General features: G+C 40.2%; 1 protein-coding gene across 1 annotated transcript; it reads right to left on the reverse strand.

Moving 5' to 3' along the window:
* Positions 1-18: 18 nt before the first annotated feature.
* LOC110986941 (thioredoxin reductase 1, cytoplasmic-like) lies at positions 19-27,910 on the reverse strand. The gene is made up of 16 exons (XM_022249288.2): positions 27,137-27,910; positions 25,091-25,151; positions 23,586-23,809; positions 19,501-19,573; positions 17,531-17,599; positions 16,623-16,673; positions 12,416-12,558; positions 11,304-11,419; positions 9,515-9,740; positions 8,914-9,006; positions 7,748-7,824; positions 6,869-7,022; positions 6,245-6,352; positions 5,420-5,515; positions 4,374-4,508; positions 19-3,697 (listed from the first exon to the last, which is right to left on the reverse strand). The coding sequence occupies exons 1-16, from the start codon at positions 27,248-27,250 to the stop codon at positions 3,629-3,631; spliced, it is 1,809 nt and encodes a 602-aa protein (XP_022104980.2). The 5' UTR covers positions 27,251-27,910; the 3' UTR covers positions 19-3,628.
* Positions 27,911-27,931: the final 21 nt, after the last annotated feature.

Raw genomic sequence — 27,931 nt, forward strand, 5'->3', positions numbered from 1 at the left:
ACTTCCACAATGCGACACTCAGACTTCTTGTCATGCTTTATTCCTATTCCTGCATACAGTTCATTGTGTTAACAAAAAATAGACTGTTGTGAGGTCAAAGATTGTTTACACCAGTCAATTTATATCTATAAATAAACTAACCATTGCTTGGGGAAAGTTCGAGAAACGGGTGTGAGTGGCCACTTTAAATTAAAGCTGAAAACAGCAAACAAAAAGCTGACATGTAAAAAGTTCTCGTACTTTTGTACAGACCAGGTGCACAAAGCTGTGATTCAGGGTCGACATCTAAACAAAAAAAAATGACACAATCACATTTCAACTAGCGGAACTCAAAACTAGTTTAGATTCTTTTTAGTCTAGTGTTTCACTTTTGTTGTAAAAAAATTAGCTGCTTGGAATACCAAATATTCAATATTCTGTGATGTTACCTATGACAGGCAGATATTTCACGAGTGAGGGTCTGGCAGTCTCAAATAAATGACTGAAATCACACTTTCAAGAATTTTACCACGTTCGTGAGTGAAATAAAGTTCTTGCATGATTTAAAACTTTAACTCAAGCAAAGATGCTGATATATTTTCTCCAAAAATGTGACATTAGCGCAAAATATACTCCCACAAATTTTAAACTCCGTATCATAAAATTTCACATCTTCCTGGACATTCTCATGACCTATTAGAATCAATGGTGATTCCAGACAGTGGAATTAAGCTGACCATTATAAACTCTGCTAAAAACTTTTTTACTCCAATCGAAGCAATACTACCAAAATGTTATTTGCTAGTTCTGAAGGTTAAAATGAGACAGAATGTTTAAATCTAAACTGACAGGATCTTAATGACAATCTACGAAAGTCAGAAATATGACGCTCAACAACTCACACATTAAGTTTACAACTGAAACCTGTTGTTCTACGAGCCGCTCGTTGATCGGCGGCCATTTTGGAATTCACTCTGTAGGGCAAACAGGCTCCTGTTGCATGCAAAACCGCGATGGAAAGTTACAATACACAAGCTCCCTAGCAGCAATTTTCAGATTCAGCGGGCAAATCTGGTCGCCACAAACACAAGGTATACATGTAACTCCTCTGAGACAGTTCCAGGGCTCACACGTGTCAACATATCGTTGTGTACCCAGTGGACAGGTATTCGGGATTTTCTTTGGAAACACAATTCAACACTCCAACAGCTTTCTTAATATGGCCTTCAGCCAGGCAGCAGACGATGCCTTCTTTGTTTCAGATGCACATGCATTTTGGCAAGCTACAAACTTAACACCGGTGTTTGAGAAACACCGAAAGGCGGTGCGCATCTGACCAGCTCGTAAGCATGGAATCACCGATGCATGACTTTTAGATGGCAGTCATTCCAGACAAGTCTGCACTACCACAATGACACTATTCACAGCACACTTCTCTTCTGAATCAAATCTGAGTGTTAGTTTAAATGTTAACCCTTTCAAGGCAATGAAAGACTTGTCTTTTTTATATATACTTTGGATTGCTTGAGGACGGTGCAATAATTCATATACTGTACATGTATGTGTTTTCGTCCATCCAATAGGCTGGCAGTGGACTGACATATTTACAACAAAATTTTGCATGCTTTCAACCTTTTGATATGCAAAACTGTTTCAGAAATGCTGGCATGAAACCAAAAAGAAAGAAAAAAAAATACACAGCTGCACAGAACTTTGTGCAATGTTTGTCAATTTCTAATGATGTATAGGCCAACAGGAAACTTTCAAATATAAGAGATTGATGATCTGTAGCAGGTTAACAAGAAAAAATATGCTGGACATCCAAATGCATCGCAGCCAACGGAGAGCAGTGCTAGCGAACAAACTGACATACGCCTTGACGGAAACTCTTGTAAAAAGACCAGATTAAGCCACAGCAACTTCATCAGCAGGGAAACTCTTCAGAACACTTCTAATCTCCAACACAAAATCTGTGACTTGGTATCAAATATACCTTGACATCTTTGTGTAAAAATGCCCTATTTGTGCGATCTTGTTCAGAGTTTGGTTGGTTTTCTTTTCAATAGATTAACACATTATATACAATTTTATAGCATTCACTCCATTTGCAAAGAAAGAGAGGGGTAAAGAGTATGTTCTTGTTATAAGAGATTGATCCCCCACCAAAAGATTGTATCTTAATTCTTGTTAAATGTCCCCAAAGGATTGTTCTTATTTTGTAAAAGATGTCCTCTTTTCATCACCATCTCAAACAAATTAAAGTATACAACATTTGTATGAATATAATACGGTAAATAAAAATAAAAAGGCTGACATCCTGTTAACTTTGAAGTAAAATTACACAGGGGACAGAGTGACTGAAAAAAATCTCATTCTTTTTTTTCCTGAAAACAAATCGGAAATCAATTCCAAACCTGTCTTTGGAAATATTCCGACTGCGAAATACCCCGGTAATGGTTAAATGAAATATTTGACGGGAATGTGCTTGTTTTACAGCAATCAAATTCCTATTTATAATTAGGAATAAAAAGATTTTCAAGCAATCTAGAAAAGCAATGAAAAAAATTGGCATTTCACACATTAAGAAATTCTGTCTGGAAACATTACGTACACTTAAACTAAAGTGCTAGAAAATGACAAGCCGGTATACTTTGCCGATAAATTTGACAGCTTTTGGAATTTCAAGTTTATCCACATGGGTGATAAACTCAGAACATCCACAGTACGGTCCTAACAAGGAAACCATACAAATTTACCTGAACAAATCTGCTAGATCAGCAAACATGAAACTGAGCACCAGCTAAAGGTGGCAAAACCTCATGCCGGAAACCGGTCAAATATGCTTCGTCTTGGCTCTAGGGGTTGTTTCAAGAAAGGCGAGCCAAATCTAGTGGGACATGTTCACCGGTTGTGTTTCATGGGTTTTTACGAAATTTTTCTTTTTCCAGACAGAATTTTTTACTGTTTAACGGCAGAACAAGACAATGCCCCATCAGGCCTGTCCCCGCCCAACAGAGTGGGTTTGAGGGAAAGGCCATCATCATGCACGGTGTCACGCTACCAAGTGCGGCAGATGTAACGTTCTGCTCCACATCTCCTCCTACTCCTCTTGTGGTAACCCCACCATCGACACCCACAATGCACTAGTCTTCCTCACAGAGAGCCTTAATGAGTCGTGCACAAAGTACCATTCTAAATAACTAAGTATTAGTCACATAAGCTAAAAAAATGTAAGGAAAAAAATTTTTGTGCAGTTAACATAAAAGTGAGGCAGACTTTTCCCCTTTCAAACCGTGAAGCAGAAAAGAAAAAGTTAAACGTGGTTCCAGCTGCTAAATTTTAAATAACAGCCAATGTTTCAGCATAATACACAATTTGGAGCTGTACTTTTTTTTTATCTGAAGAAGACATAATCAAACAAGAAGTAAACCAATTTTGGAAGAAATGGATAAATAAGAAAACAGAGTCAGTGATTCACTAAAGGCCTGTTAGGTTAAAGAGCGATGTGACATACAAGATTTGAGGTACTTGGTGTACTAGCAGAAACTTCCAGAGAGCTTAAGGGCTGATACTAGGCATGACTGGGTATAAACTTATGGCTGGTGGCTCTCTAAGTGGACGACTGTGTGGGTGTGTGCGATGGCAGGGTCTAACCTCAGCAGCCTGTTGCTTGGACGTTAGCCCCTGACCTCTTGGTGGTCTCCAAGGTCGTAAACACCTGAAAGTGAACAGGCTAGGAATCAGTCGCACGACCAATGATAATGCTATCATGTGTATGATAAAGCATTTAAAAAATAACCGAAATTAAATACTACAGAACTGTTTTGTTTGGAAAATAATGAACAGATGACAAGGGCTTTCTTTATCTTAACCCTCTGTATCTCCAGACAAAATGTGAGAATTTTTCATGTCACATCTACAAGCATAGACAAAATATTAACAGGGGCCTTATGTTTAACACTTAAGTAGTGAGTGAATAAAGGGCAGGATTACATCAACGGAAACTTGACTTTTTGGTGAGGGAAAAATCATTTAAACTATACACCTCTTCTTGTTCGCCTTAACCCTAACCCTCCTCAATCCTTCACCTGTTGGAGGACTGAAGAGTGTTAGGGTTAACAAGATGCAGTAGAACATCATGATTTCAACTTTTCAGCTCCAAGGTAGGCATCTAAAATCCAGCGTGCTACATGTACTCCAAATCATAGTTGATGTTGTGGATCGAGGTTCAGAGTGACTGGCATTACGGTTCAGAGTGACTGGCATTACACTCACAAACAGTAGAATTAATCACCGTATTGAACAGTGTCCCATCTAGCCAGCCTGTCTTTCTGTCTGATGGACAGGTCAGACAGACTCAGGCTGGTCCCATGGCAGCAAGCGTTCATTCTTACCTCCGACACGGTGGGATGGATACCGATGGTCGCATCAAACTGTGCCTTGGTGGCGCCGCACTTGATGGCGACCGCGTAGCCTTGCATTACCTCGCCCGCATTGGGCCCCAAGATGTGCATGCCAACAACCTTCTCCTGGAAGGCAAGAGAGGAACAAGTTTTCAAAATGTCCGCATTCCAGAGAATGCCTGGTTTGTGGTTTTATACATTTCAAAAAGTATCGCATGGGGGCAGTCTGCAAGAGATAAAAATCTCCAAAAGCAGCACACCTTTAACGAGTGGTAATGCCATGAATGCATAGGGGCTTTGGGTGGGATGACGAATTGACAGTTGACAAGAAGGACAGATTGATGGATGAAGTTGCCAGCTCACATTTAAGTTCAATGCATTTTCAATCTCACTGCTCATACTCAACATACTGTTTGCACATATAATAAAAAAAAGGCCTTCTTCTCCAGGATATTTGCCCGCTCTGGTAAACATTATTAATCATATCATCTTTCACTCTGTAGTGGCCAAAGTGCGGGCCAAAAAATTGCGTTAATTTTTTGGGGTATGGCTGTAAGCACACCAGCAAGTTTCAGACGCTTGTTGAAGAGCACAGACTGATGAAGATTAACGAGCGACTTCACCCTTAAGTGCTTTTTAGGTGGTTTCAGTAATGAGACTGCAGCCACACTAAACGTTCTGCGAGTATATCTCATTAAAAAGCCAAGTTCCACTGCACTTTTGTATAAATCATCCTCAATCTCATCCTTTTTTTCACTGTAGGACCAAAGTGCAGCCCAGAAATACCATCAATTCTAGGGGTGGTTGTAAAGCAAGCCAGAAGATTAAGGTGGTTTTCCCCAGCCGCATTTGTAAAGCCGGGATGGTACCCTTGTATGGCAACAATCACTTGAAACCCCCAACAATCTACTGACTGCACTGTAAGTCACACAAAAAAACAAGTTCTGGAAATATGAGACAGCGTCCAGTACTTTGAAAGGAAGTTCTCAACAATCCAGGGGTATAACGGTGCCCCAATTGGGCATCGTTGGTCTTACCGAATCCAGTGTATTGCAGATTATCTTTGCATAGCAACCGTCGCTGTCTCTATGGGCAACTGTATACTCAAGTGGCTGGTACATAGTATGGTACACCTGCATGATGTCCAGAATGTTAAACATGTGCATCCATACATTACTGCAAATGAACTTGGACTTTCAACTGATACAGAGTGTGTCACATGTTGGCATCCTTTTTGTTCATTATTTTGCCACTTTTTTCGGGGTAAAGTACATCATGCGGCCAACAGCAATAAAATCTAACTGACTGAACCTGCCAAACCTTGTCAAACCATTGAATTAATTACAGAAAAGAGTACCACACCAGAGTGACTGAGTTTATTATACAAAGTGCACCGACACTGCACTAGAAGATGTCTTTCTTTGCTGAATCGCCCCAGAATTCTGTATCTTCCTTTGTCTGAAATGGTCGTCAACTTTACAAAAAGGAATAAAATGTGGCATCTACTGTATACTTGTACAATGTTCAGCATTATCTGTGCAACTAAGGGGCACAATATGTCAAATCACTCAGACAAACAGGACAGCTCACGTAGATCAAAGAGTACTTAGCCCAAAAAAATCCAAAATTAATTTATATCTCCCCGGCGCAAATCCATCCTTGAAATAGCACTTAGAAACAGTTACAGATTTCTCGCTGATTAACCCAATTGGTCTTTAATCCTCCGGTTGTCTAAATTTGAAAAATAATCACCAGTTTTTCTTGCCAGGTCAATGGAATAATAGCCCAAAATTACAATTATTCGCCAATTGGCGAGAATGGCGAACGGCAGCTGGAACCCTGCTTTAAGTTGAAACACCTACCTCAATATTACTTCCACCATATTTCTCAATGGCGTCTTCCTCTGACAGTCCACAGCTGCCGTACTCCAGTGGGGTGAAGACAGTCGTGGCAACATTCACATAGTCACACTGCGTAAATCACACAAATTCCTCCTGCTGTAAATCTGATTCACACCGTGAAGTATTACACAGGCTTGCCACTTTTCAACCTGATTTGCTCACAATACGGGAAATGATACAACCTTGTGTCATAGCTGAGCCCATCACAGGATACGTGACAACTAACAGGGTCCATGAATAATGAGAATGAGTTGAATTCAGACTAGAGGTCTTGTGTTGGTCTGGAGACAACCTCAAAAGGTCTTGACTACTTGCAACACCATCAAGAACTTTGGCAGACTTTTCATGTGGTTAGTAAAATGTCACGATTGTTCTATGCAAATTCCTGAACTCTAAAATAATCTGACAACCAAGAGTTGAAAATCAATAGAAAAATCTTGCCTGCCTTCAACACACTACACCAAAAATCCCGCTTTTTCTGATTAGACTTTTAATTCCATAGGTACACGTCACAGCAGCCTAGTCCTGGCCCTGACATATTCCTGTTCAAACCCACTGGCCACCATTCATTCAACGTTCATTCACCTGTTCCGTTCTCCCACCATACAGCCTGCGCGCCAGCAGACGGCCCGCTTGGATGGCCACCGGCGTTAGCTCCAGGTTACCCTCAATGATGTCACCCACTGCGTAGATATGAGGAATGTTCGTCTGCTCGCTGACCACTGGGATCTTCCCGTTCCTGCAAGTGTAAGAAAAAAACCACCCAATTTCAAGGACAATCCACAGTTGTATTGAAAGTGTATCAATTCATCATTCATACCGTACCTCAATCGAGTACGGTTGGCACAAATTGAAAAATCTGAATCTGGAGTACAACCTTAAAAAAAAAACACAAAAATTAGGGATTTTTTTTCAGAACAGTTATCACTGTAACACTGTTATGCATTCCAGCTAAAAATCACTGTAGGGTGAACATAAATTATCTTTAATACTTAAACCATAGGGTGGCTGATTGATAAAATTCATGTCTGTATCATAAACAGGTGAATGAATGCTCAATTTAACCAAGGTGAAAGAAGAAGATAAGTCTTGGAAAGTCAGCATTGTAAAGTCTGAAATAATCATTAATGACTCCCTACAGATTTCAGCAAACAGAAAAAGTCATAAGTCATCACTGCCAGGTACACGATATTCAGCACATAATGCAAACTGCACGTAACCACTAAATTCTGGAATGAGCCTATGTCAATCAGTTTCGCATGTTCCAAGAATTTAAAAAATCTGTAATAATCATTAAATTGCGCGACTTGCCGCTAAAACAAGAGGAAGTGCACGTGCTGAAAGGAGAGATGCACAGGGTGAGGGCTGGCATCTGCCCATGGGGGAAAATCATTTTTTCCAAAAAAATGTTGCAAAAGATTTTTTAAATCCCCCCAAAAATCCAACTTCCTGTTTTGGACTTACTTTGGGTTAATCAATACGCCGACTTTGTCCAGGCCAATGTTGTTTGTGCAGGCATCCCGTCCAACTGCCACCAGGACCTGAACAAATCAAACCGATGCTGTACATCACAGTATACATGCAGGAACAGCAAGATGACGGACTCCAAAAATGTAGAGATTGAGGGAGTATACCCGCCTTTCATATGTTTGTACCGGCATATATAAATGCTGGTTTCCTGGTCAAAGCGAGGAGTAGATTTAGCGTGAAAAATGAAAGCTAAACTTTCATTACAAACTTTTGACCTTTTCGTGCGATGCCGGAGGCGGAATAAATTGTTGCAACAGCAGGCACAAGTTCGATGTGTGTTTGGGGAAATATGACTAATAACTCACTGGGAACATTTGGGATAACTTGATGAGTCTTTACTGGAATATGTACTTCAGTGGTACACTGGGCCAGCCAGGCAAGATGCATGTCTACTTAGTCTGCGTTGTGTACTGCCGTGGCCCAGGTAACGGCACATCAAAGTACAATGTGTCTATATTGACCCTACACAGAACTGCACCCTATTACGCATTCATTAATCCTCTCATTAAAAAAGATGGAGGGATTCCTATAAGGCTTTCTAAAAACGGAATTTGGCCAATTATTATTTCTTGGTATAGCTGGTTGTCCTCCGGCAGTTGTGGCAGAACAAAAGCATGAAGGACTTTAATGGCTCGCCCTCACTCAACTTATTATGCTATGCATGCACGCACGATTCCATTATAAAGTACATCATTTATTTTCCTAGCTCATTGAATTTAATGGTTTTTCTCCTGCTTTACGTGGACATCACTCTTTGTTCACAGTCCACAATATTCCAGTCTCCTTTTCATTTTTGCAAATGCATTTTACTTTGTCAGTATGAAAATTTTGCTGCTGATTTTTATTTCTAAGGACGTAACAAATTGATTTATTGAATCCCTTCACCTCGTCTTTGTGCTTGACTGGTGCTGGGGCCTTTAAAAATGGTTCAATAATAGAAGCGACTGAAACAAGACCAGAAACAGAATAAAAGGACACACATGTGCACAACTTTCTGACTGTCCTGCCTTCGATCTAATGTCATAAAATGTGAAATCTCTCCATTGGACTGTACCGCCGCCAACCATGGAACTTAATTAGTAAAGAAATGCAGGAATTACCGTGTTGCATTCAAAGACCTTCTCCTCTCCGCCCTGGGTGGGTGTGTACGTCACTCTATACAGGCCCGGTTCTCCATCTTGTACTTTCTCAATCTGGAAATGAAGAAAAAAACAAGTGTAATTGATCTGAAGCAGCTGCAGCAACAAGCTCATTAAATTTGTGTGTTTTCAATCAAACACACAGCAACCATTATGGAAAGAAATTCTAGCGGAAATTATAAACAGACGCTGAGCGTTGATCTTTTTTTTTTTTGGTTCAAAAGTGCTCAAGGATAATTATTGCTTTTGTAAAGTATAAACTGCACGAGCAGGGTTTTGCGAAGAGATTTTATGAATACACGTATAAATATGGCATCTTTTTTGCACAAAGTTTATTGTAATTAACTGATTTTAATTGACATAGAATATACGGTATTTTGATGAAAAAACTGCAAAATGACACTCTTGATAAATTACGAGCGACATATACTGCTTTGGATAAAGTCATAGAACTGTACATGCCTCAACCTGCTGGATACACCGAGAAATGTACACACAAAAAAAACAGACTGAAATGTCAAGACTTGCAGACTATTTAAATGGAAACGGGGCGTGAACATGCCTTCTTGGGAATGGCCGGTCTGATGAACTCGATGCCGTGCTTCTCCATGCTCGCGCCCACTTTCTCTGCCATGTCCTGGTCAAAGCCTCGCAGCAGGATGGAGCGAACCATGACCGTGACGTCCAGCCCCATGCCGTTCAGGAACCCAGCGCACTCCAGGGACACATAGGAAGCCCCGATGCATAACGTCTTGCCCGGGCAGTAACGCAGGGAGAACAGGTCATCACTGTCATTTAAGAGGAAACCGGGACAGGAAAACCAAAAAAATCATGTTCTCAGCAAGAAGTATACATTAAATGACAGAACAGTCTGAGATATATGTACAGAGATCACAATCTTTATTCTGAGGAACATCGTAGTGAGTACATGCTAACATGGCCACATGCTAACAATCACATTCTGTTGTGTTCATAACTGTATTGGGACTGTACATGGGACTATATCATATTGATTCTATCACTTGATTTTTCCCCAAGATTAAAGACCACAGCCACTGATAAGGTCCTGATTTTGTAACACTTTACCCATTGCTGGTTTTGCCTCAGAACACCTCTGGTGGTTAAGTTGTAAAGTTTGCTTTGAAACTCCTTCTGTGGTTTTCTATTTGTACAGTAAGCTCACAGCAACCATACATGTACAGTACCTGTTGTGCACCTTTCAGGTAGGTTGCAATGCCACTTCCTTGTGCGAGTTAAAGGAAGAGGAAGTGACCATGTGGTTCAAACAGCAAAATCATAAATCCAGCAATGGATACTAGACTGCTGCTGGTGTTAGACTCATTTTTCCTTAGATGCAATAACACCAGGCATGCAACTTGGACTTTGACAAGAAATGAGGAAATTCTAATCTCTACAAGACTTCGTACAGCGTTTTCAATTTCCAATGGCAGGAGTGAAAAATGAAGAAATTAGCTGATCCGAAGAAAAGTTGCGTGCCTGTAACGCTGGGATACTTGAGGGGCAAGTTAGAGCAATGAAGAGAAATCTGAGTAACTTCAAACAGAAGGATTGTAATAATAATAATAATGAATTACATGTACCAGTAATGGGTCATTCTGTAACATTCTGTAAATCCAAAAATGTGACATTTCTGTGTCCTGTTACATCTGACCAGTATAATTTGACTTGCAGGAATCACTGAAATTGACTCCAACCCATATTATTTGTTTATCAGGTATGAACATGTAACCTGCCTTAATCACTCTTGGAAACAAGACAGGGTCACCAAAAACTTTGGACTCCACACGTACAGAGTGACCATAATGCTACTTTGGGGGCTTTTAACAGCTAACAAGGAATGAAATTTCTTCCAAATGGCAAAAACCTACACTATTGAACTTTTGATATTCCATAAATCTTAAGATCGAAAATCTGGAAAAATGCTTAGAAATAATTCTCCTATCTATTCTCGGCAGTTGTTAAACCCACTGAGTACTCACTGAAACCAGAAACATTAGGAATTCACTTAAACTGAAGTTTTCAGTCACCATTAATCCAACAGCTGGAAAATTACAAAATTCAGCGTGGGAACTAAAAGTAGTGGGTTTGGATTACTTGATACAAGTACATGTAAACCATGAAGAGTACTGTATGTGTGACATGATATGTAAACAAGGACACGTACGGCAAAATGCAAAACCTGAGTAAGGACGCAACGGCCTCACCTGCCCTTCCCTATCAAGAGCTCTATGCAATTTTTACCAGTGAGTGGACACTTATTTGTTGAATCTGTGGTCTAACAGCCATCTGCTAACAAAAGGATTTGTTATCGACTACAACATCAATGATACCTGGTGATGGCATATTCCTTGAGACCTGGGACGTCTGGGTAGCGAGGCCTCATTCCGGTTGCCAGCAGGAAGCGTTCCGACTGCATCATCTGCACTTTGTTTTTCCTGTTGACAGTCTGTGCATATAAAGGTAGAGATAAATGTACCACTTAAAGGCTACATGTATGACACCACTCAAAGTGGTCCGTATTTGATTAATATACAAGCATGGCACAGTTTAGGCTCTACCCGAGAACTTCGGAAGAAGCACATTTCAAAACAGGTACATGTACTGTACATTCCTATCAAAGTTCTACAGCAATATTGCTAGCTGTAACATACATGTATATGTAAGTGGGAAAGGCTCTTAACCACTTGCTGCCCGGTGGTTTGAAAAATGCAGTGCACATAATCGGGACTTTTTCAAGATTTTCAGTTTTCAAAATTCTTCAAAAATATTATTCATCATTTCAATTAATGGACGTTTACACCCACGCGAATTACTGTCTGGTGGCCACTCTAGTCTGACGGACAAAATCTACTGACGTCCGAGTATTTCAGCCAGGCCTGCAGCCTTGTAGAAAGAGCCCAGATTGTGTGGTGTTATATAATTTTATTTTGTTCACAAACCTGGCACAGTGTGCTACTGACCTCTTTTCAATAGGGGCCAGATTAGCGTGCTGTGTGGCTCATCGCTGCGGTGGTGGTGCACTTTTGTCCCCGGTGGTAATCCACTCGCTCTAAATGCCCCAAACCATGGTATACTGCTTCAAAACAAGGCTGGAATATCTCCACTATTGAGAGTGAAAAAATGTTGGTAATGCCCAGCAGCCTGGTCTTTTGTTTCTAGTACGATCTGTTGTCACAAGGCCCAGTTCCCTTAGTCCAATTTTGGAGACCCCGGCCACGCGTGTAAACACACAGTGCCCAAAACTGGGCTTTCTGGCAGGAAGTGGTTAATAGTAGGCCTTCGTAAAGACAGCTGCAATGTCATTGTTGACAAAGGGCAAGATGTTAGCTTTCTTAAAGTTTGAGAAGTTTGGTTTAAAATAAACTTCTTGCCAAAAATTCCTTGAAAAGTACAGGCTTGTTTCTCGGTAGCTGAGATGTCAGAAGACCGGATGTGTGCATACCTTTATTGTGTGCTCGTCAACAAACTCGGCAAAGGCATTGACATAGGTGACACTCTGATCTCTCAACGCCACTTTGTAGCCCCAGTTCAAAGACCCAATGTGGTCCTGAACCCCTTCTACAAGCAGATTCCACTCATGTTTAGCTAAAAAAGGACACAAAAAGAACAAATAGGACTCCTATTTATGAGCTCCTTTTTAACCTGTACAACCATGACAACTTGGACAGTGACACGTCACTACTTGTACACCGGTCCAACTCATTGCAAATATGTGTATAGCCTAATGCCACACGCAAATAAAGTGACCATTTTTAAGTTGAAAGTTGATTTTTTTATCATTATAAACAAAAGACATAGAGCTTCTGGGCTGGTCTCTTGTAAAATAGCACAACAGGATTTACACAAAATTTGAGTCCATTTTGTCAGTAGATCCGTGAGTTAAGATCATCAAGTACATGTATTTTACCATTCTTACTACGCTTTATTCATTTGTACCATGTAATGACGTACGTGTATTTGAGAAGGCACATCATTTCTCTTTACTCTTCCTGGTTGTTGTGCTCTTTTGAGGCAGAGGAGTGAGAACATCAACTTGTCTTATCTTTCAGTTGCAATACAATTTTAAGATCTGCTCTTTGTGAATGAAACAAGTATGGACTTGCTCAATTCACTGATAATTTCATATTTATTACCCATATTCACTTGTGTAGGCAATATACAATAAAACTGCAAAGTCATTGTGGGATAGGAAATTGATTATTAAATGTAACTGAGTTTCAGGGCTCTTTAGAATCCATATCTGCTATGAAGCATATTGTCCTTATCACATTACAGTTGAATACTTCAAAAAATCAATTTTTAAATAACAGTCAAGATGCTCAAGACACAACTTTTTTTTTCAAGCTTAAGATGAGGTTGTCTTGAAGTCAGCAATATCACCCTTTGCTTCTTCCCACAACCTTCCCATTTACTCTGAAGGTCACCCCAAGGAGGCTTTAATGAATGCCACGTCTTTATCTTCACGCACACCTCTGAAAAACTACCCTGGATAGCTCTCCCAGAGATATGGGGGGGGGAAAAAAACTGGTGAAATGGATTTGTCCTCCAACAAATGCTATTCTGGCGCTGTGTAGGAGGGGGAAGGGGTAGCTGTATCCGGCAGGCAGGGGAAGAGAGTGAAAGCCGGCCTTGAATTCAAAAAGGTTCTTGGCACAGGCCAGCTGATCCATCACGGCATAACAGGCATAATTGTCCAACACCAAAATAAGCCCCTCAAGGCAAGCGTGAGATAGATGTTTATCATCCAGTGCAGTGACAAATCGGATGACTTCGCATCTTCAAACCCCACGGGAGAGAGTGTTATTCCAAAAAGATTAAATGGAAAAGTTTACGCCATAGAGAATCTCAACCAAGTTTAGCAAAGGACGTTCGATATGAATACCACTCATGTGTGACCTTGTAAAAGCTTGCATATTCCTTTTAGTTTTGTCTATCACCACTGAAACACAATTCTACATGTTCGCATACAATTAATACTCTACATTTTTAATGATCACATATAAAATTAATACACTAAATTTTTGTACACGTAGGTACTGGGAAATGCATGCAGCTTATCAGCAAATTTACATGTACACATGTAGTGTACATACATGTAGTTTACCAGCTTAAGTTGCATGCCTTGTAAAAACAATTGTACTTTTTATCTCATTGTGTGTTGACCTGGCAAGAGACTGTACATGTACATGTAAATGTACATTCCTTTACACTGTACATGTTACATGTATCTACCTGGCCTGTTTATGCCAATGTAGAATTTGGGATATCACTTGATTAAGGCCTTATTTCAGTTTCCCTGTTGAACCCCAGTTTCCAGTGCAGATGACGGCTGGGTTTTTTGTTTTTTTAAATGTCTTTCCTTCCTTCCTTTAAGCTCCCTTTTGAAGTTGAGGAACAAACAGTTCCAGCCTTCCAGGAAATGTAAATGCAGAAAAAAAGTTGCACTGCACTGGTAGCAACACGTGAAAAATAAAGGGGATGACCGCACACTGCATACATTTATGAGAAGAATCAATACCACATGTACATGTACATGTAAGTCAAAATACCTGATGTCATTCATCAGATACCATCATTGACATTGTCTGGTTGTCATGACAATAATGATGGGGGTACTCAAAAGCTGGAGTCACCAATTCATTAGTCTAATCCATGCAAAGCTGGTAATGAAACTGCTTGAGTTACCCAGCTCCTTTTGATGACTTTTTTCCTGTTACCGCGGGCAATGCATACTGTACATGTACATGCACAAGCATAATGTTTACAACATAACGTATACATGTACTTCTACATCATACTCGTGAACGGTAAATTTACAGGTGTAATCTTCCTCATTCATTCCACCTCCGCCCCTACACCACCTATAAAAGTGGGAACCTTACTGTTTACCTTGAATCACAACTTACGAGCTCTATGTAATAGAGTGGACCTTTTTACAAGGCAGCCATCTCCACAGAGGCTTGTACAGAGTGTATTAGTGCGCACACCTGCGTTGTCTGAACTCTTATATGTAAACCTCCACGTGCATAATATAAACAAAATATTTCACGTTTTACATCAGTAAAGATGCCGTGGGCTGGATTAACAAAGCAGCATTCCAGAGGTATTCTTTAAAAAAAAAAATACAGTGCCAAACCAGCCGGGTTTTTAACCTCACACTTATGAGCAACAAATTTCATTGAAATTTCCAATGGTTGTGAAAACATTTACTTACATTAATCTTCAAGCAAACTTGTACAGAGTACCGAAGTGAATACGTCACGCACACAATTAGTGTGTAAAGGGCATTAGCGCGAGAACCAGCACGTGAACCAGCCCGCGTGCGCACTCCATTCGTTTGCACTGCACTTTCTGGTTCACAGTGACGTCACACCTCGGTACTATATTCTGATCCTGATTGATCGATCCATGACAACAGCGTGGTACCAGTAGATCATTCCGCACGGTTTCTACTGCAATCTGCACAGTTCTGAATTCTGCATACTTTAGCTCTTCTCAGCTTTAATACAGCACTGCACAGCATATGCAGAGTAAATCAAATGTGGTGCGTACTTGCCTGGATCCAATATGGATTGTTACATGTACATGTGTTTAGATATCCACCTGGCATGTATTCCTGATTAGCACTTGATTTCACTGAAATCTCTCCTACTGTTTTTAAGATGGTGCAAGTGATTAAAAATAGTAGAAAATTCAAATAATTGAACTGTCCTGTTAAGATCTGGACGGTGTACAGCGTCCATGTGCCATCCTCACTGCACACCAAGTTTGAAAATAAAAACTTATTCCCTCCAAACCCTAAAGGTCTGAGAAAATTTGTCTGAATTTTGAAATTCAGCCCATTCAAATTACATTTAAGGTTTCAGCAATGCTGGAGTTCATGCTGTTTGCAAATGCACGCTCATGCTACAACTTGAAAATTCTAAATGTACAGGTACATGTCCATAATGACAAGACATACCAGTAGCTTTTATGACATCGTAAAACCAAGCAGTGTGATCTTCAATGACCGTCCATTTACATTATCACTCCGTACTAAAGGCACCCAGACATAATTGGATGAGAAGCAATTTCAGGCTAAGGCAATATACCACAGGCTTAATGGAACAAGCATTAACAACTGCATGGTCTTCATTCCGATCACACATAAATGTGTACAGGTCCAGGTTGGGAAAACTGGCAATGTTAAAACTCATCCAAATGGCCCATACATACAGCTTGAGAAACTTGATTGGAATATTCCATACAACAAAAAGAAGAAATGATTAATTAACACTGCTAATCAGAACACACTTACAAATCTTCTCCACCAGCAAACATGACATCTGGAAAAATTTAAGTCCCCAGAGTGCAACTGGCAAATAGAATTTGTCAAACATTTCCCCCAACGCACTGCAAGAAATGGCCTTTCTGTGGCGACCTTTTGGTCGCACACTGTATTGCGAATAGCCTGTACTTCAGCACCACTGCAATATAACGCAAACACACAAAGTGTAGTCTAGCCAGCCATAGGCTGCATCCGAATCTGTTGTCTGGGGCTGGATCTAGGTCTTCGCTCCATTGGAAATCCACAAAGGCACACAGACAACAGACCTAACCATAGCTCTGGAAGCCCGTCTCGGACACAGCCTTATTTTCGGTTTACTCACCAGATTCGGACACCTCCCATCCATACTTCTTTGCATCCTTCAAAGCCTCACCTGGAAAATGGAACAATATTTGGATTAACATTCATGTTCATATATATACATGTAGTATCCCATATAGGGATACCAAAAGAAATTGTTTTAACTACACAAATGCTGGGACAGACTCATTGCTTAGCAAATGCAGGTTACCAGTTTCAATGTCCAGGGGAGGAGCACACTGTTGCTAAAAATCAGTTCCCTGCTTACCGGTGCTTGGCATATGAAACATGTTTAGCATTAACTACTACAAAGCAATTCTATACATTTGGGAACCAATGCCCTTTAGAAAAGGGTATATGTTGATCGGCAAATACTGCAAATTTACATGAACAATGTAGGTCATCTTTAGCATGTAGATTTTTCTACGATCTTCAGATACTGGTAGTTTATGCATTAAATTAAAAACATTAAGCGTGAATGGTTGCCCCTTTAACTTCAAATGCCGAGGTCAACAGTGAAGTGGAAAACCCATTATGATGATTCAATAGTGGCCATCTGCTCATGGGTAACCTCGGCATTCTAGCAACTTCCGTAGCACATCAGCCATGGCATTAATTTCAGGAAAATGTTTTACCTTATTCTGGCAGAGAGAGATACACACTGTCCGTAAGGCCAGCCATACATGTAACGTGTTTAGCTTTCTTAAGAATACACTATACATGTACTGTACATTAATTCATACACGTATATACATTTGTAGATGTATCACCCCCAACAAATCGGGTCACTGAACACAACAAATTATAAGAAACCAATTTACTGTGCATTTCACACTCTGCCATTATCGGCAAGGATGGGTGCCGGTACATGTACACTGAACGGACATTTCTGTATTAAAGCATTTAAATGATTTTAAGACCATCGCTTACCTAGCAGAGCTGCCTGATGCATCAGTTTCTTTGGGATACAGCCAACATTCACGCATGTCCCGCCCAAACCTGAATATCCAAAAAAATGTCCATGAACACGGTATTATTAAAGTTATTTCAAAGGTGAGCACATGTGAAGAATACTACACATATGAATGATTCAGATACCAAAAATTCCCCTAGGTTTTTCATCAGACCAGTTTGAATGCCCAATGGAAATCAAACACACTTCCAAGAGGACCTTCAGCAGCAACCCTCATCAAGGCATTCAATGTGTCAGGTTTGAGGTTGCACCATGATGCAAGCACAATTTATGCAGAGACTATTCATGTTCAAGGCCTAGGAAGTAGCGGGTACAATGCAAGTACGTGTGGAGCCCATGCATACCTGTTTACGGGCCTACGTTCAACTGGACTCGGGCCGCGACAAATTGTTTTTTGAGCTTGCCTGATTGGGCAGGCCATGTTTGCCATAAATCTGCTTGCCCAAATAGGATCAACACTTGCCCAAGATCTCTCAGAGTCCACGATTATTATGGTTATTTAACTTAAGTAGGCCTTCTCCATGCACACATTTTTTATTTGGCCACAAAAATAGTTGTGCTTCTGATGACACAATTGGTTCAGTTGGTAGGTCGGCAAACTTTTTTGTGCTAATTGAAAGGGATGAATGGGAACGATAGCTTTCCAAATTATCTCCAGAAGTGATGAAAACCTGTCTTAATCATTGTAAAAATTTCTACAGTCAACAATTCACAAGAATTATGGACAATTCCACAGTGCTACTCAGGCAATCACAACGGCAAACTGGACAACAATGTCCGTGTATCGCGTGGTAGGTGTGCATCATGCATCCACACCAGCGCATGATAAACCTTGTGCCGTGGTAGGGATTTGTCAAAACACGCTTGCTTCAAGTACGAGCAAAACAACCTCAAATTAAAATCATGAACACAGAAAATACATACATGAGACCAAGTTCTGTGAATTAACTTGCCGAAAAGCTCTTGCAACATCGATACTTTTTTCGACCTGTACGGCTGATGTAGAGTAACTGACCGGAATGTACATCGAAACAATTGGCAATTTTTCTCACAGGTCAATGGAATAATAGCCAAAATTATAATTATTCACCAATAGGCGAGAGTGGCGAATGGCAGCTAAAAAACCCTGCAGTAGTCACAGAATTAATAAGCGCCTTTTAAAAGAGATTTTGTCCTTCCTTCAACGGATGAAACAAGCAGCAAAATTTCAAAGTTCTCTTATAGCACTAAACGCCACGTCTTTTCACAACTGAATTTATTGGGGTTTTTTTGTCAGTTCTTCAGTTCTGTTAAATGTGCGATTGCAGCCTATACACACACTGTACATTTCCACCAATGGTTCACTAACACAACTTTCCACGGCGGGGAAAGGCAGATATGTTAAACCAAATGAAACCTTGGCACAGGGATTTTTGTTCATTTTTAGCACTGTAAGATTTTGTGATAACAAGTCTCTGTATCAACGATTCATACATTAACATGAGCACACACAGCTAGACATACAGTAGTAAAGTCCTTGCCCATGTATTAATAGACATCTCGACCCACGCTGATAATTATAGGCCGCCTACTTGAAACAAGGTTAACAACATTAGCAAAACGTAGTAGTCTGTTTCAAGAGTTTGCTTCCACACTGCTATCGGCAAAGAAAAAAAAGATGGAAAAAATGAAAGGACTTCATCAAATAAGACAAGGCAGAGGATACAGAATGCATGCATGAAAAATTCCAACCTGATTTTAATGCTTCAAGTGACAATTCAGAATTCTTAAATGTATCACTGGTTTCCTATACCGTAAGCAAATTAAAGGCAGAAATTATCTACAGTAGTAAAAATACCCCAAGGAGGGGATAGGGTAAAGAATGCAAACTCATGCAGTTCAATTGTGGATCCATTTTTTTTTTTATTGTGTAAACCAATTTACCTACCCCATGTTGTTCCTTTTGGGGAAGGTTTCACAAAATCACACACGGCCACTTTCTTCCCAAACGAGGCAGCTTCCTAAAAACAAGGCAAAATTTTACATGTAGGTGAGAACTTCTAAATATATGTATACCAAATACAAGCAGCAAAGAAAAGAACCGATACATAGTAAAGAAATGGCAATTTATTTTTACTGATTTGCTTCTTTGTTCTGGCCAATTAGCAATGACATGTTTAGCCGTTTCATTGATTTTGTCAAGCTTTGACAAAAAGTACAGACTAATCCAGTGACCAGAATTAGAGGCCATTACCTAGTGCCATCCTGTTTGCATGCTGGTGGTACGTACATGTACATGTACATGTTACATTTTTCTCAGACCAATAGGGTGTTGTGACTTGTCAAAATGCATGTGCGTGCTCAAGTTAAAACTCATGAGTGTATGGCCCCGCTGGAGTGGCATTTCATCCATTTTGTCTATAGATACTGTACATGTACCAGTACCTTAATAGCCAACTTTAGGAAATTACCCACAAACTTGTGGAAAAAAACACTTACACGTACATGTAAGTGGTCTTCCTACTTGGAAATGTATGACATTTGGTTGAAAATATAATTTGGCCAGCATGTTGGAACCCAAACAGTGACAGCTTTGAATACAGTGGAAGTAATGAAGGAAGCAGGTGTAGAAACCAGAGTTGTGAAAACAGACCCGCAAAACTGTACATGAAAGTGGTACAGAGTCAAGTACAGTAGATTTTATATACCGGTATGTTTTAGCAAGTCAGTTTGACCACTCATTTAACTTGCCTTCCAGTGCACGTTCAAAGGCTTGGTTTCATTTTTACTGACCGTTCGAGTGCTTTTTAATACTATTGAAGTTTTAGTTTTTACAGTTTTTATTCAACAGCAACGATAATTTCTCACTCTGTGTAGTGCGTACGAGCATACTAAATCTACAAATGTACATTACCGGTGGTACATGTATGAACGTTAACATTCCAAGGGATTTACTTGTGTCAGAGGTGAAATACAAATCATTCATGCTTGCTTGTTATGTGTCAGAATTCAGAGCCTTCACAAACACACCGCTAGTTTTGTTTATTGCCTTGTGTATATCTATCTGCATAAAGCAAAATTGGGCAAAGTACATGTACACCGGGTAGGTGTACATATACTGGTAGGGTCTGTTTGTTTCACATAAATCTGAATCTGAATCAGTGATCCCAACACTGATTGCCTTCAGCCCTCAGGCGGCTTTTGGTGAAGGATCACTGATCACAACTGGGATCTGTGGGAAACTTTGGTGAAACAACCAGACCCTCAGACGAGTTCTGGTGTATTTACATACATGTACATGTATGGGTAATTCCAGAAATGAGGGGTCCAAAAGTGCGACACATTTTGTGTCCCTGTTACATCTGACCTTTGTTATTTGACATGGAAATATCACCGGAATTGATTTCAACTTTCTATACAAGTACCTCATACATATTCATTACGCATCACTGAACTCTCATTGGTGCATTCAACGTCATGTCTTGCCGCTCTGTTTGCTGTTTGCCAAGTGCACATGCTATCATTCATGCAAGGGGAAAATACACGTATGCAGGCACGTGCCCTTGTAACTGTTGCCCAGTTTTACCGGGCAGTAGCAGAAAATCCAAGAACTATTGCCTGGGTATGCTGTGGTAGTGCCAGCCTACAAGGTACATATAGCAACGGTATGCAGCTCATATGAAAATGATGAGAGGTTTCGTCTGCATGCATTCTTGTGCATAAAATAAATGTAAATTGAAAAAGATGAAGTGTTTGTGTTTCAACCTTCGGAAGAAAAAAGTTTGTGGAGACAAATTAATGATTGTGTTTTATTTTTCAGAGGTGTTAAATAAAGTATGTATGAGGTGTGGTGATGGTGAGGTATGGTTAGTTCCCAGAGGAGTTGACAAACTTGTTTTGCCTCAGGAACGACAATGTACATGTAGTTTGTCAACCCCCAATACCTCGGGGAACTAACATCGACTGTCCACCATTACTATTCGTTTGGCAGGTAATTTGCATTAATTCATCACTCTTTGATGTTAGAAAATATGATCTGAACTTACAAAATCAAATGTCAGATGTGACAGGAACACAAAAAATGGACCCCTTCTTTCTGGAATTACCCATATGTACTTACATAGCTATAAATGCATAACTTATTGATACTGTAAGCTAATTAGTTGAGAAGTGCGTAAACTTCCAGGCTGCATTCCATAGTCAGCATAATATATTAGCTTGGGCCAAGGCCATGCCAAATAGTGCAAGTCAAAATTTACATGTATGACAATTCTTTGCGTTAATTTTTGATGCCATCTCCTAAGTACCGGCAACTACTGTTTCAAAGAGCAAAGCATCCCTTTTTCAATTCATCCATATTCTACCTGCATTCAAACACATACGCACATTGTACAAGTAAGGGATACATGCATGAATGTGATGAACGGTTACAGCCCCAATTACATTAGGTTGTCCAGTGTATACATGTGTGTCTCTTTCCCTGTACACTCATAAATATGACACGACCTCGCCATGCACTGGGTTTACATTACAGTTCCTGACTCTCGCTCAATCAATAATTGCATAAGAGCAACACAGGCACGACACTGCAGAAATGCATCCCTATCAGATTATCACCTGACAAGGCCAATGAAGCCAAGTTGAATTGTGTTATATCAACCACAGTGTACACATCGTGTGCATCTGCTCAGAGTGAGAGACAGAAGAAATGCTGGTGCAGCCGTATGCCATCCTTTCAACCTGAACTGAATTTAGATGTACAAGACCGGCAAACTAAGAAGACTTACCTTTGCCCTTTAAGAGTGAACTATATATTACGCTTAAATCTACACAGTTGAGAGGCTTTGAATATATGGTATACTGCATGACAGGGTTGTCAGTGGACAGTTTGGGGGGGTGGATGCTGGGTGGTATTGTACATGTACATGTACTCAGAAAAAAGTACAAGTAGAATCAACCCTTGCCTGACAGGTTTATTACGATGTGTATTCAGAATTTACAAAGTAATTTTAAAGGAGCATGTAGCGTACCCTGTACATTTTACAAGAGAAAATTGTCGATAATGTCTCAGATTTCCCGGTCAAGCGAAAGGTTCATTATGCAAGGATGGGAATAGGTTCGAGGGATGGCAGAAATTCTCCAATTTGTGATATTCATGCATGTACATTTGGTCCTCTTCTAGGTGCACTACAACGCATACCCCAGGCTACCAGGATGCATGAAAGATGGAAATATATGTCAACTTTTTTTCCTTGAAATGAAAATGAATACCAGGCTGTCTAAGTTGCTGAAGTTTTCAGCACGGACGAAAAAATGTTTCACAAAAAGTAAGGTGTCCAACATGGCTAAATGGGTGTAGAAATGACAAAACATCCCTTGGCAAAGGCCTCATCTTGACGAAATACCCCACGGTATAAACCACTAGGAATACAAGTGTTTAGACCATAGGTGATGCAATTTTGTCCAATTCTTGGATTCCTATTGAAAGCCTGAGTACAGATTTTGCACGTTATGATTGTCCAATGATTGGCAAACTCTCGGTGGCGCACTATTGTGAATCGCCCGTATTGAGCCTGATGTGTTGGCAAGCCTACGGCCTCAGCATCAAGCTTCGAATACATGTACCCATCAAAGTCAAAAAGACAGGAAAAACATGGGAAGAGATTCATAAAATGTTGCAGTTAATCCTGAACGGCCGGGGATGTTTTGCAGCTTATAGTGTCAAACTCTTGCTCAAGTGGCATCAACCTTTTTTTAATCCAAAATAGCACCACTCCAATGTAATGTGAAATTTTCACAGGGTTGCATAACATGTTGACTTTTCAATGACAAGGTTCAGTGAGACGTTCTATCACTCAGATCTCGCATTTACAATGCAGATTGATTCAACCATGCCAAATCCAACAAGATTCAATTAATTTGCACTAAATCCCAAGGGTTAAGGCTGTATATTTGATGATCACAAGGACCACTATACCCACAGGGATTGGGGCAGAGATGAAGGACAGGTGACACCTAAAAATTGCTACAAACCTTGGCTGCTGCCAGGCCACCTGACCCACCGCCGATGACAATGAGATCATAGTCGTAGGTGTTAGTCGCAGCATCAGGGTTCATCAGCTGGGCCAGTCGGCCCTCGGCATTGGCCTTCATCGTGTCATCACAGCCCCCTAGATGCTTGCCTTTGATGAAGACGTTGGGGACCGTCCGCTGGCCGGTCATGTCCTGTAGTGTCTTCTGGATGTCTGCACCATTGTCTTGGAGACAACAGAAAAAGAAGGAAAACGAAGCAATTCAGAAACACATCTTTCACTTGTCAAAATACAAACAAAGGAATACCGGGGCTTTTGTGGTATTTAATGAGGCCCAATCCATCCTTTCTTAACAGAAGGGGTGTCCTATTTCCAGTCAATGCTTTTGGTAAATTCTCAATCAGAAACTTTCAGAAGTTTTCTAACACGGTTTTGCTGACACAGTAAAGACATTAATTTGATATCCTTAGAAGTACATTTACACATAAGACAGAAATCACCCTGAAAAGTTAATCCCCAATTCTCAATGATTCTATGGGAAATAAATCAATCAAAATATCAAATATTATATGCAAGGGCACTAATCAATCAATTCAACTCTAGTTTTTTTCCCACAAAATGACTGGACAAGCAATCAGAAGCGTTAAGTTTGGAGAACGCGGAACTGATATTTGAAATACACTTCAGATACATACATGTACACATGTAAATGTACATGTAAACACAGCGTCTTCAGTAACTTTTGCAGATCTAAACATGACTTTTACAGACTTTTCCTTCGTGGCTGCTTTTAGGGAAAAGCAGGAAAAAAGGTTAAAAATGCCCACGTCAGTGGAAAAGTAAGAGAACACAAAAAATCCCCAACATAAACATGTCACTGGAGTCGTCTTAATGTGACTTTGCATCAACACGCTACAATACTGTACATGTATGCACACATAGACGAAAAGGTATACATACAGCAAACTGAAGGTTATGAATAAGCTTGGCATTTCCTCTAAGCAAACAACTGCATCTGTATTTCTAAATCAGAGCAGTGATCTTTGATCAAGGTACATGTAAATACAATGAAACAAACAGCTCTGATTTTGTAATAATAGTGTAGTTTAAAGGCTGTGAAAATGGCCGATATAAGATTCAGCTGAGTGGAATCTGTTCACAAGAATGCAGTTATCTGCAGACGGAATTTTAAACCAGTCATTAGGAAGGAATTTCTGAGAATTTTGTGGACATTTCATACCCACACTGGACAAAAACTGAAAAAGGACAAAAATATTCCTTCCTCCTTTCAATTTGTTTGACAGGTTGGGGGCCTCATTTTGGGGGGGGGGTCAACTGGGCAAATAAATAATTGTTAAGTTCAAAGGAATAGTTTCTTGAACAAAAAAAAATGCATCAGATCGGTATTAAGAGCATAAAGTTATCATTGAATAAATACTGCTTTCAGACAACAGAAACCTGCCCAAAAATGGCTACCCGAAGCACTTGTAGCATCCCAAATCTTACCTTGTTGATCGAGGTCCAGAGCATGAAACGGTATTTTGAGTGAGGTGAAAAGTGCCTTCACCTATAAACAGAAGCCATCAGAAAAAGATTGTTCAAACCCTTTCATGTCAAAAAATTATCTTCAAATTTAGACATACATGTACTACACAGGTATGTAAAAATGATTGGTTTTCATTGGTTTGTGTCACTTCTTACAGTACACACGTTTACACGTACATGTACATGTAGGTGTAACGCAACTGCAGTCATGGCAGTGAGTGATTTTATAGTTGGCTAAAAGTCTTTTTCTGTCTATCGCATTTGTCTGGAAAAAACAAATTGTGCATTTCTAAAATGATCATACCATCCATAGTCATGTACTTGTACATGTACAAGTACATGTACTCTCACATACAGCATACATCTGCCAGTCTACGACCTTCATGTTTTAGTCGTATAATCCTTTATGAGCACTACATTGAGTTACGCGAGCACTAACTTTGTAAATTCGCTCTTTATTGTGACACTGCGTACATGTATGGAGGAATAGGAACAGTCATGTACACATACATCAATGGATGCACACTGCACAGTCCTCAAATTAATAACACCCAGACAATTCCGCTAAATTAATGTACATGTCAATGCATAAAAATGTGCAGGTACCAGTAACCTGCTTATTTTTGGCTTCACGTACAGTGTACCTACCCATGGTGAGTTCATTAACTATACATTATTTATGAACATGTATAGAAAAGGTGTAAATAACAGCTCTCAATTCAACAATCCAACTGGCTTCAAAATAACTTTACTTCCTTTTTTGGGGGGGTTGACGATAGGAGAAATGGGCAAAGTCCTCATCTGTCTCCAGTTTCAAAAAATCAAATTCCCTACCTGCAATGTACATGTAACATGCCCACTAAAAGGCAGTGTGGTTCCAATGAAGGTGACCCAGTGACCTATTGTGACCCTGGGATAACAATCAATCAAATTATTCCTACAAAAGGCTGCATGTACATTGTGAAATGAATAATGTGAAATGAGGGCATCATTGGCGGGATGCTGTAATAAATGACAATCCTTACTTTAACAATTTAACATACAGTACATCTACATGCATATGTCTTCAACCATGTCAAATCAGTAAGAATATGGCAGTGGATATTTGGCTGTGAGCCAGCGCAGCGACTGTTTTGGGGGACTATGAAATTTTACGGCGAATACATCTTCGTCTGGTTTCATGCTTTACATTGCCACTGGTGAATTTACATTCCCAAGCATGACAAGATGGAATTATGACCTAGCACAAATCAGACTTTATTTCTCTTCGAAAAGAAAAAATCCTCCAAAGCAGTGAATGTTGAAAGTGGGAGATCCTGCATGTTCTAATAGGGCCTAATAGGGGCCAGCACCAGCCACATGCCCAAACCATTGGGCTATGCCTACAATGTACAGTATGTATAAGCACTCCGCTACATAGTACATGGAAATTGGAAGATGAATTTAAAACTTATAGGCCCGAGCCAAGGGCCAACTGGTATCCTGGTTACTGGTTCAATGCCAGCTGATAAAAAAAAAATGCAACTCTATGACGACAGGGCCTATTATTAAACAGGTCCCCCCAGATTTCTGGGGATCATCATCTCACGTGGGCAGGTGGGAGCACAGTGGATGACAAACTCTGGAGTTTAGCCTGTTCTGGGAGTACAGGAGGGGCATACACTTCGTAAAAAATTTCACGTTTTCTAATGTCTTCTTCAAACCTACAGTACATGTACATGTACGTTAAAATCCTTCAGGGACTCAGACTAAAAATGTGATGACTTAGACTAAAAATTGTAGAGCTATGCATGCTAAGGATTGCCGCTCCAAATTAGAATAACCATGGAATAACATTACGCCAGGCCCTACAGAAAAAAAATTAAACTCAAATAAAATAGGCCTAAGCGTAGGCCTAGCAATAGCATGCCTGGCTCCCTTTGCCGATGTCATTTTTAGCAACTCAAGACATGAGGTGACCTTCGTTATGCTATCTCTATTTAATGTCCAACATATTCATTTCCTTACCTTATCACAGAATGGACAGGTTGTTTTACTGAATATCATCACATCATTCTGGTTAATGTGCTGCAGGACCGTGGCTTGCAGGCTCCCGGCGGTGGCCATGTTCGTGGGAGGCATAGCGTGGAGTCACGCAGTTTACCACGTGCTCCGATCCGACTGACAAGTAAATTTATTCGATCGGGTGGATCTATTTTATTCGGCGAGCAGTCTGGGGGAAACAGGAGACGTCATGGAAAACTCTACCCAAACAGTCCCATCAACTACCAGTGTCACACTTTAACAGTATCTTCTCGGTTAGGCCTATGCCCAACCATGGAGAAATAAAACACAACGAACCCACGAACTGGAATAATAGTGGGCACAGCTAGCTTGCTACATGTACATACAAGACATGTAAGGCCCCGTCCCGGGTATTAGTTAACCAGCAAGTCCATAATTATGAAATGGACTCGGTCGTCTCTACTGTACTGCGCCGTAACACAAGTGTGTCGAATTTATCATACATTGTATCATGCGGGCGATAGGTATGATATCAGCAGCATTTCAACGAACGAGAACCCTGCACCGTTTTTCGCGCCACCAACGTCGAGTCAAAGGTAAATGAGACTGGGGATAACGCCTTGTTATGATGACGTTCACATTGATCATATCGGAGCCCCTATTAATCAAGGAACATAAAATTATGACGAAAATAAACTCATAACAGAAATAACTTGAGTTCTTCACTTCGTGCATTTGAAACAACCATAGACCTGGAGAAGAAAAAACAACTGAATTCGTGTAGGCCTTGCGCCTACT

The sequence above is a fragment of the Acanthaster planci genome, linkage group LG04 (assembly GCF_054643075.1).
Source record: "Acanthaster planci isolate LZ-2023a linkage group LG04, COTS_SCS, whole genome shotgun sequence".
In the NCBI taxonomy this organism is placed as follows: domain Eukaryota; kingdom Metazoa; phylum Echinodermata; class Asteroidea; order Valvatida; family Acanthasteridae; genus Acanthaster; species Acanthaster planci.